The 12,670-nt window shown below is 38.9% G+C and overlaps 1 protein-coding gene across 3 annotated transcripts; it reads left to right on the top strand.

Annotated features, from left to right (window-relative positions):
• Positions 1-1,718: 1,718 nt before the first annotated feature.
• On the top strand, positions 1,719-12,273 carry suox (sulfite oxidase). 3 transcript variants are annotated; one of them, XM_061727488.1, is made up of 5 exons: positions 1,719-1,839; positions 3,624-3,694; positions 3,900-4,083; positions 8,874-9,143; positions 9,780-12,273. In XM_061727488.1, the coding sequence occupies exons 2-5, from the start codon at positions 3,636-3,638 to the stop codon at positions 10,989-10,991; spliced, it is 1,725 nt and encodes a 574-aa protein (XP_061583472.1). In that variant the 5' UTR covers positions 1,719-1,839; positions 3,624-3,635; the 3' UTR covers positions 10,992-12,273. The 3 variants fall into 3 exon arrangements, with proteins under 3 accessions (XP_061583472.1, XP_061583473.1, XP_061583474.1); XM_061727489.1 differs by lacking the exon at positions 1,719-1,839 and adding an exon at positions 1,889-1,906; XM_061727490.1 differs by lacking the exon at positions 1,719-1,839 and adding an exon at positions 3,248-3,346.
• Positions 12,274-12,670: the final 397 nt, after the last annotated feature.

Here is a 12,670-nt window from a genome sequence, read left to right as displayed (position 1 = left end):
TGCTTTGATTTAAAGTTTAAAGTGCCTTAATAGCATTGAACTTGCATGACTGTACAGACAGACAACCATGCTAGCAACTGAAATAGCCTCCTATGCTATGTATGTCCACATCAGGCCAGATGTAGAATATAGATAGGCCTACAGGTGAAGGTCGGGAAAATTAGAATATGGTGTAAAAGCTAATTTATTTCAATAATTCAATTTAAAATGGGAAACTAATACATTACATAGTCTCATTACATGCAAAGCAAGATGTGTTACACCTTTATTTGTTATAATTTGATGATTGAATTGTTTATTGATTTCATAATATAGAGATTTTTTATTTAGGGTTTTCATAAGCCATAATCACCAAAATTAAAACAAATAAAGGCTTGAAATATCTCACGTTGAATGTAGTGGGAAATAATATATTTGTTTCACCTTTAGTTGAATTTACTTCGAATTAAGTTTTATTCAAATATAAGTATATTCAAATTTTCCGACCTTTACTTGTATATTATGACATCAATAAATAAGAGATTAATATATGTCCGTATTGGTTCAATACGGAACGCAACTTTTAATTCCCAATTACGTAACAATTCTGTATTTCAAGGGACGGGTGGCAAGCCTACATGCAGGACCTGTTAGTTCCCTATGAAGCTCCCAGACCCCTGAGGTTCATCTGGATCTGGTTTGTTGTGTGTCCCAAGAACCAGAACCAAGCAAGGTGAGGCAGCATTCAGTTATTCTGCTCCTCACCGGTGGAACAAACTTCCTGTAGACCTGAGGTCTACCCACGACGGCCGTCGGGGGTACTGCAGCCAACAGCGAAGCCGGCACGGGAGAACGCGCATGCAGCGTCATTTGACGTCACATCTGCAGGACATCGCGGGAAATTCGGCCCAGAATTGCAGCGCATTTTGCCTGTTCAAGGCAACGGAGAGATACACTAGACTAGAGGGCTCATTCTTTTTGGTTTGGAACACTTCATCTGACATTATTACTAGAAAACTTAAAACGTATACGCATTTTTTTCATAAATCCTGCCTCAAGCTCCTTTAAATTAAATACTTTCTGAAAACCGTGAATGAGATGTGTACCTGCAGTACTCTACTGCCCTTAGTTTTCAGCAATGTGTGCTTTTTATTATTTTACCTTCTTTTCTCATAATTGTATTTCTTTACTGTCTAATTATGTCTTGCCACTTTTAATGATGATGTAAAGCACTTTGAATTACCTTGTGTTGAATTGTGCTATATAAATAAACTTTTTTTATTTTTATTTTATCAGTTTGCAAGCAATAAAAGTAACACTTACAATCAAAATAGTAAAACAAATGTGACAGGAGAGGTCAAAAAGCCAACAGGCTTATGCAGCGGACCTCCCCTCAATTCAGGAAGTAAAACAGTAATTACAAAAAACAAAAACAAAAAAACACAACAAGACGTAAACTATGAACCAAAAACAAAGAAGGTTAGATACATAGTTACAGATCATCAACACACAAAAAATAAAAAATAAAATAAATTAAAAAAAAAATCAACAAAGAAAACTTAAATGTGAATTAAATGAGATGATACATTTCTTTTAAAAATCTCTAGAGAAACAGAGCTTTTGATAATGTGAGATTTGGAGTTCAATATCTGTACACCACGATATCTGAGGGAATAGTTTTATAAAAAGGAACTTGCCTTATTTCACGTGTCAAAACCACGTGACCGGGGCCAGCAGCAGGAGTGGTCGTGAACGCACCCCAGTGTTCGTGCGGCGTTCAGGGCCTCCCAGCTGCGCAACGTGTCGCTCAGGTCGCTGCCGTGCAGAACATCTGGGTTCAAGCGGACAGACGCGACACAGGTGAGTTTCCTCTGCTCCTTCAGGTGTCGGGTGAAGAGTGAACCTTAATTGTAGCTGCGGTAGCCCGGTGAGTAATGATGGACTAAAGGATTAAAGGGCTTCAGCGAGCCTTCATTACTGTAAACAGTAACGAAGAGCAAAAACGAGGCTTGAACTAAATGCGTGAATATTGAACACACTTTTAAAATGACAGCAAATTATTATTATTATTATGATCATTATTATTTTAAAATAGGCTTTTGACAGCTGTAGTTGGCGAAATGTTTGACAATGTTTGGCATGTGTACCAGACTGAGGGGTTTAGCTAATGTCAACAACAAATCTGCAAAATTACGAGGCGACACTGAACCTCTCAGAGTTTTAAAGCACAACTCATTCAATACATTAGTTTTAAGTATACGTGTCTTTTTGTGATGATTTAACGTTTCTGTGGGGATAATTTTGTCACACTTTCCATAAGCCAGAAGATACGTGAAATATCTTCTCAGTATTTGAGAATATTATGGTGTAGCAAGATGGGTATTGGTATTATTGATATTTGCTCCACACACTTAATAATTAAGTTTAGGTTTCAAGCTTATTTTCACGACAGACTCCACATCGGGAATCTCAAACTTCAGAAAGTCTCTGTCAATGTAAACAAATGTAAAGAATGTGAAAATATTTTGATTATGTGCCAGTATCTTAATCGGATTGACGTTAGAATAATGTGTTATTATGAGTCAGTAAGTCACATACAGTATAATTAATTGAAAAAATTGCATCTTTTTGTCTGTACATAACGTTTTGTACTACTGATTGTAATTATGATCTTGTTTTGATTTGAGTTATGGTCACTCATTGCTGCATGGTATCATGGTTTCCTTCCAGGAAACTTGTTAAACAGCTATTTCAAGGTTCAAATGGGGGATGTGAGCTGGTGCAGCTGCAGACAGGCCTGCTGCCTCAGAGGAAGCCGCTTCAACATAACCCAGGCTAATCTTTATAGCCCATGCAGGCAGAGATAAAACAACTGCAATTGACTGATAAAACAGCTCCTGTTTATCTACCGTCGTTTTATGTGCGATCTGAAAGTAAAGCTTTTTCCAAAGTTTGTGCTTCTAATTTTAGTTATCTCCCTCAGTTAACAGGAGATATCTTCAAGATTACAATTTTTCGCTTTTTCACAGATCTTTTCCCATAAAGAAACCATACACAAATATACCTTTTGTTAAAGTTTGAAGGTTTAAGTTCGTTGAAGGATGGAAACTTTATATAGTCATAATAACTTACTGAGGGTGCAGTGAGGACAAAGTCCTATGAAATTACTTGATATTTTTTTTATTGGGTGGTTATTGGTTCCTTCCGTTAGGCTGGTAGGCCTGTCAGTGTTTACTGCAAATGCTCTTACACGTAAGGCAGACTGCTGAAGCTGGAGCCTGCTCCTCTTTCCTGTAAACTCCCCCTCAGCCGGTTGGCTGTTTTTACAAATAGAACATCTGGTTGGTCGGTCACGTAGGAGTGGAAGGTATAAAGGTTCAGTTTATGAGTATCATGTCCCCTTTTTCCCTTGAAAACACGTTGCGTTTATAATTTTTAACTGTTTTCAAAAGGCTGAATGGGAGAAAAATGTTTCATGGATGGTGTTTTTACAACAGGATTACATTGTTGGAGGCAGAGTTGAAAAATCAGTTTGAGCTCACGGGAGAATAGTTTCACTGTTTTTTTTTTTGTTTGTTTGGTTTTTTATTATTGTTTTTGAGCAATATTTTCATTTTCCCGACTGCTCAATTATATCTTCTCAGAAAATCAATGCAATGCAGTTTCTCAGACGCTGTCCCAGCCTGACTCGATTCGGCCCCCTCAGCCCTCAAAGGTATAGTGCTGTAACACTTTTTTATGTGGATTACTTGAAGTACAGCTAGATATGTCCAGAAGATGGTCTGAATTGTTTCTGTTCCCTTTTTAGCTTTGCAGATTTTATTTTTTCCCTTTGTGAATACATCAGAATTGTTCAGTTTTCAGTTCAGTTTTCAGTTTTCTCTGTGCAGGTAGGTAAATTTTTTTCCCTTTTTTCTCAGGAATGAGGTGGCACCTGCTGTAGCATTGTGGACGTTGCGTCTTTCCAGCAGCAGCAGCGGAAGTGGCAGCAGGGAGGATCAAAGATCATACCAACATACTCGCAGTCCCATCTGGAGACATGGCCTGGCAGGGCTACTGGCTGGTGCAGGGGCTGTATTGGCATATAGCCTACATCATCATAAGGTTAGGTAGAGGTTACGTCTCAAAAACTTCCCATTCTTTATTTTTGTTGTTTAATCTGGAATATTATTATGTAATATTATATCATACACTGCCAGTAGGGATGGGCGGTACGGACTAAAAAATGTATCACGATAATTTCCTGCATTTATCCCGATAACGATAAAAATGACGATAAAAAAAATACCAATACAAAAAGTGTCATCAAAGGGAATCTTTCTTTCTTTCTTTCTTTCTTTCTTTCTTTCTTTCTTTCTTTCTTTCTTTCTTTCTTTCTTTCTTTCTTTCCTTTTTCTTTCTTTCAGGCTCATTTATTTCTTTCTTTCTTTCAGGCTCATTTCTTTCTTTCTTTCTTTCTTTCCTTCTTTCTTTCTTTCAGGCTCATTTCTTTCTTTCTTTCTTTCTTTCTTTCTTTCTTTCTTTCTTTCTTTCTTTCTTTCTTTCTTTCTTTCTTTCTTTCCTTCTTTCTTTCTTTCAGGCTCATTTCTTTCTTTCTTTCTTTCTTTCCTTCTTTCTTTCTTTCAGGCTCATTTCTTTCTTTCTTTCTTTCCTTCTTTGTTTCTTTCAGGCTCATTTCTTTCTTTCTTTCTTTCCTTCTTTGTTTCTTTCAGGCTCATTTCTTTCTTTCTGTCTTTTTTTCTCATTTCCTCAATTTATCGTTTTTATCCTGAGATGACAAATTCTTACCGTGGGGAATTTTTATGACGGTTTATCATGAACGGTAAAATGTCGCCCATTCCTAACTGCCAGTCCAAAAAAAACACACGCACCATTATATTTCATTGGACCACCTTTAGCTCTGATTACTGCACGCGTTCACTGTGGCATCGTTCGGATAAGCTTCTGCACTGTCACATTTATTTCCGTCCAAACGATGGGAGAGTCAGACCGCTGTGCAAAATCTTCTCCAGCACATCCCAAAGATTCCCAACCCTTCACAATTTGAGTTTGATTAATTCTGGCATTGTCATCTTGGATTGTGCCCCTTGACATCAGGGAAGAAAAAAATCCATTGATGGAAGAATGGTCATTCAGTATATCCATTTGGTCAGCTGATCTTATTCTTTGGGCACATCACGTTTCACCAACCCCAGATCATAGCACGGCCCCTACAGGCTTGGACTAGGCTCATCCACCTCTCGTCTTACCCTGATGCGTCCATAACTCTGGGACTCTGGGTAAATCTGGAGTCACACCACATGACCTTTTTCCAATGTTTGAGAGTCCAATCTTTATGCTCTCTAGCAAATTTAAGCATTTTTTTATAATTAGCCTGGTTTTCTGAAGGCGATACAGAAATATAGTCCCAATTCATTGAGTTCGCTACACATTGTGAATGTGGAAATGCTCTTACTTTCACGATTCAGCGTGGAGAATAAAGAAAGAATTTCATTGTACAGGGAAAATTACTGTACATATGACAATAAACGCTTTGATTCTTCTTGATTCGATTAAACAAAGCCGTGATTTCTACTGTTGTTGTTTTTTTTGTTTTTTTTTAATGATTTTGATTTCACCAAACAATCAATCAAGATTTTTTCTGACCACATTTCTTCCATGAAGATGATGGTTCCTCACTATCCTTCCAATTTTTAATAATGCGTTGGACAGTTCTTAACCCAATTTTAGTAGTTTTAGCAATCTCCTTAGATGTTTTTTTTGCTTGATGCCAATAATTTAACCCTTAACCCTTTCAACGACCACAGGATGTGTCTTCCAACATAGTTGGTTAAGAAAGGAGAAGCCACTCACTGCATCAATTAGGGTTAAATAACACGTGGCCAGCGGGAAACATAATCCATGTGGTAATTATCCAGTGGGAGGCTCTTACCCATTTCAAGAATAAACTTTGCACGGAAATGTGTGATGCTCCTGTAATAATAGTTGAATAATTAACATGGTGAGTCTGCAAGATAGATAAGATACTTTATTAATCCTTTGCAGGAACAATGTGAGGTGTAGCTTCTGTGTTCACAGCAGTTAAGATCGCCCATCATGTCCAGTTGAAATGAGACATTTACACACAGTTTAGAAAAATACACAAATGTTATTTTATTTCACAATATCTGAAAGTAAACTTTTCCTTCACTTTTCATAAAATGTCAGAAAAAATCATGTATTTTATTAGGGAGTACCTTTGATGCTTCAGAGATTTACAAGCACTAGTCTAATATTTAACAGGACTATCTTTAAACCTTGACTCTGAGGGGAACTGAGGTCAGGCCTTTGTGATGGCCGCTCTAATTCCCTTCATTTTGTTGTCCAGCTGATTTGGAAGTGTGCCTGGGGTCATTGTCCATTTGGAAGACTTTCCCATGTCCACACGTTAACATTTTTGGCTGATGTCTTGAAATGTTGCTTCTATACATCTAGGGCTGGGCGATATGGACCAAAAGTCATATCTCAATATTTTCTAGCTGAATGGCGATACTCTATATATATCTCGATATTTTTTCTGTGCCTTAATTGGGGTTTCCCCCAAAGCATTATAGCATAGCATCTCTGTTAGCTTCATTTTTTTCTGAGGCAAACCCTTAAAAAAAAAGTCAGTTTTAATACAAAGCCTCGTGCCGAATGTCACACAGGGTCCTTTATTAACAGAGATCTGCACAATATCAAAATGTATAAAACAAATGAAATAAAAATAAACTGCCTGCATATATAGAATAAAAATGCTTCTTGAATAAAATAAAACAAATATCTCTTTCCTGCATAACAATTAAATTAAAATACACTGTGCAATTAATACAATGTAGACAGTAACAGGCAGACTTTTCTACTGAGGTTGACAGTGACAAAACATTTGTGCAAATCTCAAATAAAACATTCAAGTCAATTTGTCACAAAATAAGCTATATCAAAATAAAAAAAAAATGTAATTTTTTTTTTTTTTTTTTTTTTTTTTTAAATTGATATAAACGATATTGTCTCGTACCATATCGTGTTTGAAAATATATCGATATATATTAAAATCTCGATATATCGCCCAGCCCTATATACATCTACATAACCTTATTTCCCTCTTATGCAGTCTATTTTGTGGAGTGCATCAGTTCCTCCTCCAACAAAGCAGCACTACAGTCTGATGCATATTTGGGAAGTTTCACCCCTTTTTCTTCCAAATTGGAAAAAAAAAAAAAACAATGATGAAATAGTTCAGTTTAGTCTCATTAGACCATAATAGCACACATCTCCAAAATGTAATTCCACTATCCCCAGCAGGATTGCAGCTGCAAACACTCCTTTGGTTTTTTATGGTAGTTTTAAGACGGTGACTTTCTCTCACTTTACCTCTTTCATGTCGGTACTGAGGGCATTTTGCTGTGAATATTAACGATGCTGTATTCCCAATTTCACTCAGCATTTTTGCAAGGTCTTTTATTATTGTTCTAAGGTTAAGGTGCAGATTTCATATCAAAGCACTTTCATCCCAGGGACACGTAAGCATTCTCCTTCCTGAGTGCTGGGATGGCCGTGTGCTCCCATGAGGTTTTCTCTTTGCATATTACTGTTTGAACAGATGAAATTGGGACCTTCAGAGGTCTGGATATTGTACCCAAGGATGAACCAGACACTTGAAGGTCTATGAATCTATTTATGTTGTCTTGGTGGATTCCTTTTTATATTATTGATGGTATCCTGTAACAAGACCCTTGTGTTTCCAGATGTGCCTTGAAAGACACCCATAGCTGTGAATCTATTGAATTCAGATGATCTCATTTAGGTTGTTAGAGCTGTTTTTTTGTGTTTGGTCTCAAAGTGTCTAACAAGTAATAAGCTTTATGTAAAATGAAATAAAAGATACACTGATAAGGAATGTGCAGCTACTACTTGCTGGAAGAGCCTTTGCTCTCATAGCTGGGTTGAATTTGAGCTGGTGAAAATTTATCTTAAATGTAGGTTAACCTATATGGTAAACAGTTGACCCCTGACAATCATCTGATATTATTTGGCTGCTCCATTTTCTCTCTCACTCTTCCCTCATCATTGCAGCAAGCCCTTATGTTCGGCATGGTGGTAGCAAAAAGAGTTATTCTTAGAGATTGGAAATCAGTTTCTCCCCTCTGTTTCAAGAAGTGGTTGAACGACATGGTATCTATCTTGTATCTACCTGGAAGAAATTCGTTATACTCTGTCAGACACCCGCTACAAGTTCCTAGATGTCTGGGGACCCTTTATTGAGTATATTAAAAATGGTAGACATGGTGGTCCTCTGGACCAGTGATGTTGGATTCTTCTATTCCATCCCATGTTGTCTTGTTATGTCCACGTTAAGTTTTACACAGTCAAGTTTCTGCCCCCTTGTCTACACTTGGACCTTGCTCTTTGGACACTGCGGACTCTGTCCTGGACTTTTTTTTTCTACCTGTGTACCCTGACTCTGTATGTGAGCTGACATGCATAAGTGTTACTATTATGTGACTATATCCCTTCTGGCAGTTTTTCGTTTTGTCCTGTTCTGTTTTTTTTTTTTTTTTTTTCATTATATTCTGTCTCTGCTGTTTTGTATGTGTTTTATACTGGAAAAAATCTTATAAATAAAAAAAATTAATAAAAAAATGTAGGTAAACCTTTCAACCATTTATATATGATGTGTTACATAGTAGTAGGTGAGAGTTCAGTTCAGAAACAGAGAATGCTTGACATTTCTCCCATGCTCTCTTTTTTTCAATAATTGCTACCTTATTGAGATATATATATATATATATATATATATATATATATATATATATATATATATATATATATATATATATATACTATAAATGTATAATTCCCTTCTCTCTCTGCAGGCCGAGCAGGCAAATGTGAGTGGGCAGACCATAGGGAAGGGCTCCACTCTTCCTGTCTTCAGCCAGGCGGAGGTGGCAAAGCACCGCTCTCTGGACGATGGCGTGTGGGTCACCTACCAAGGCAATGTCTACGACATCACTGAGTTTGTGGCAATGCACCCTGGTGGGGATAAAATCTTGCTGGCAGCAGGTGGTGCCCTCGAACCCTTTTGGGCACTGTATGCTGTCCACAACCAGGAACACGTGCTGGAACTCCTCTCCGAGTACAAGGTCAGACACTTTTATTTAATTTCTGTTGAACTTTGAACCACTTCGTTGTTGAATTGTGCTATACAAATAACCTTGCCTTGCCTTGCACCAAGTTTGTATTACATTTTATTAATTTGTATTAAAAGGTTCCATAAAGACATATTCATGCTTTTACCTGTCAAACCTGGATTGATGCAAACTTTGCATAAACCTTTTCAAATATATCTTTTTTATATTGATAAAGCATAATACAAAGTCAGTCAGTGATTTGAAAAACAAAAAAACAGAAACTTTAATTTGTCAAATGTTTTTTTTTTTTAGTTCATTTTTCCTTAGAAGCACAAAAATAAGATTTAGTGAGGTTATAAGGGGTTAAATGAAACTTCCCTTAGCACTGTTTGCCTTGTCTTGGCTGCTGCATACACAGATGAAAAGGTCTACTGCATCCTGTATACTAAGGAAAAACATCTGGAGGTTGCAAACCGGCACTCCCTCACGTGGTCAATGAAAAAAAAAAAACACTAGACTTTAGGTTTCATTTATAGACAGAGATATTTAATTGGTTAAGTTTACCAATGTCAGCAAAAACGCGATCTCTTGGTGTGATGTTAGTTGCACGTTGTTTAATAAAGTCTATATCTTTGTGGTAAATATAAGGTTGGCCTGCTCAGCAAAGAAGACCTGAAGAAGCAGCAGGCCGTGAAGTCGTCTGACCCGTACTCCTCTGACCCCGAGCGCCACCCAGCGCTGCGCGTCAACAGCCTCAAACCCTTCAATGCCGAACCGCCTCCTGAAATTCTCTCAGACAGCTACATCACCCCATCTGCACTCTTCTTCAAAAGAAACCATTTACCAGTTCCTCAGGTGGACCCGGCCACATATCAGCTCCGTGTGGAGGGACTGCCAGGCGGAGTGCTGACACTGTCTTTAGAAGACTTGAAGACCAGATTCCCCAAACACACCGTTACTGCTACGCTGCAGTGTGCAGGCAACCGCCGAAGCGAGATGAATAAGGTGAAGCAGGTGAAGGGACTGAACTGGGGCATCGCTGCCATCAGTAATGCTAAATGGAGCGGTGCTCGGCTCAAGGATGTGCTGCTGGCTGCTGGTTACGGGCCAGACGTGGTCCAACGTGCTCGCCACGTTCAGTTTGAGGGGCTGGATAAAGACGCCACAGGGACTAGCTACGGTGCATCGATCCCCTTAAATAAGGCAGTCAGTGAGGAAGGAGATGTGCTTCTGGCTTATGAAATGAATGGTGCTGATATTCCGCAGGACCACGGCTTCCCAGTGCGGGTTGTGGTACCGGGCGTAGTGGGCGCACGCAATGTGAAATGGCTGGGAAAGATAATCGTCAGTTCAGAGGAGAGCAGCAGCCACTGGCAGCAGAACGACTACAAAGGTTTCTCCCCCGGCACCGACTGGGACACCGTGGACTTCAAATCTGCTCCGGCCATCCAGGAGCTGCCCATTCAGTCTGCCATCACCGCACCGGCAGACGGCGGCGTGGTTGATCGGAGCGATGAAACGCTGACTGTGAAGGGTTACGCGTGGAGCGGCGGGGGTAGAGAGGTGGTGCGCGTAGATGTTTCTCTGGATGGAGGGAAGACGTGGCAGGTTGCCCAGCTGAAGAGCAGTGAGACGGGACAGGCTGCCGAGGCTTCACCTCCACCGGGCCGGGCCTGGGCCTGGAAGCTGTGGGAGGTGACTGCTCCTCTCCCTCATCACGCTCAGGAGCTGGAGATCATTTGCAAAGCCGTTGACAGCAGCTACAACATGCAGCCAGACACAGTTCCCCCAATCTGGAATCTGAGGGGCGTGCTGAGCAACGCCTGGCACCGAGTGAAGGTGAGCGTCAGAGAGGATTGAAGAGAAACACAGACTCCAGCTTCATACTGACTAATATTTACGCCTTAAACTGACCCTGAGTTGAGCAAACTTAGTTTTAAACAGGAAACAGTTTACATAAGGAATTACTCAGTATTGTTGAAGTCTTTTTGAAGATTTGACTTTATGTCCTCAAATAAAGACCAAGGGCTTTTTTCCTTCAACTTCTGAAGATGCAAGACCTTCATGAAAGGCCATCCCATTTTTAATATGCCATATTTTTCTATAATGCCCTTTTTCTGCCCCCAAAACAATATCGGCACATCCTCACACGGACTTAGGTCTTGTTTCCATCCACGTATGCAGTCATATGCATCTGCAAGTCCATGCAGTCCTGTGGTAATCCTGTAGTCTCTGACACGTGCAGAACCTTCCTTTTTTATTTCACTTGAATTTGCTTCAAAAGCATTACAGGTTCTGCAGTAGATCCAGAGTAACTATACTATGTGCCAAGAAGTTGAATAAACAAAGTACTGAACAGGCGAAAGGAAACACTAGCTTGACAGGCTGTTCCTAAACTGGATCAAAAGCCTGGACTTTACTTGAATCCAAGTTTTTATTTGAGGATAAACAGTATGCAACCTCGTCTGTGAGATTTGAAGGATTCAATCAGGTACTTACTTTAAACAAAGTTGGAGATTGTAAATGACTACCAAATCATGCCTGCTTGCAGTCTGGAGTCATGGGAAGACTGAATATATATGATTTATTTGATTATGTATCTTTGTATGAAGAAAGCATTTATTTTTGTAAATGTTTTAGTAGTTAAATGAGTTTATTTAAGCTAATTTCTTGAAAGGAAAACATGCAGGAATATTTTGAAGATACATTTCATGGACTGATTTTGAATCTAACTTAAATGCCGTTAAGCTGCAACGTAGGACGCGTTATCGCTTTAAATGAAGGTCAGTATTGAAATATTTGAGCTTCTTCTAACAACTGGATTCAGTAAGGCTGCTTTTTCATCTTCTCTGCAGGTTTGTCCTTGTGACGTAACCTGTGCAAGTTACAACTTATAAACAAACTTTTCACTAGAGAGGTTTGGGTGTCTTAAACAAAACACAGTAGCTGTAACTGAGAGGGTTTGTCTTCAGCAGTCAGCTTGTTGAAGGTGAAGCTTGCATCTCTGTGTTGGTGATTTTTATAAAAAATAAAACTGTCTTTCGCTGGTGCAGAGAGATCTGAGCTCTGCTACCACATCTCTGGCCTGGCAGGTGCCAGTTGAAGTGTCATCATGTCGAGCACACTTCTGGGAGACACATGGTTTACATGTGTCTCCTATGAAAAAGTACATATTGTTAATGACAAATTAAAGTTTTCTAATTTTACAGACTTTTTGTGCTATATTGAAAAGCTCTTTTTTTTCAAAAATGAATGAAGAGACAGATTTAAACAGTTTATTCAAGCTGAATTGTTATATCCCATCCAGGTTTTGAGCCATTTTTAGAGACGGAGACCAATGCACACAGTGAATGTTGCTCTGCAGGAAATAATGACACGCAGCAAAGCTTTTGCTCTGTGAACAGCTGCATATTAAAATTGTTCATGTCAAAATAAATATGACAGAAAACTGATGACAGAGACCCCTTTTTTTCTTTCATTGTGAACGTGTGTATTTCCTAAAATAAACACTGAAAAACCGAAGGTAACCTGAAATATCA

Source organism: Cololabis saira, chromosome 8, assembly GCF_033807715.1.
Source record: "Cololabis saira isolate AMF1-May2022 chromosome 8, fColSai1.1, whole genome shotgun sequence".
Classification (NCBI taxonomy): domain Eukaryota; kingdom Metazoa; phylum Chordata; class Actinopteri; order Beloniformes; family Belonidae; genus Cololabis; species Cololabis saira.
Note: the sequence above shows the minus strand (reverse complement) of the source record. Positions and strands in the feature narration are given on the sequence as shown.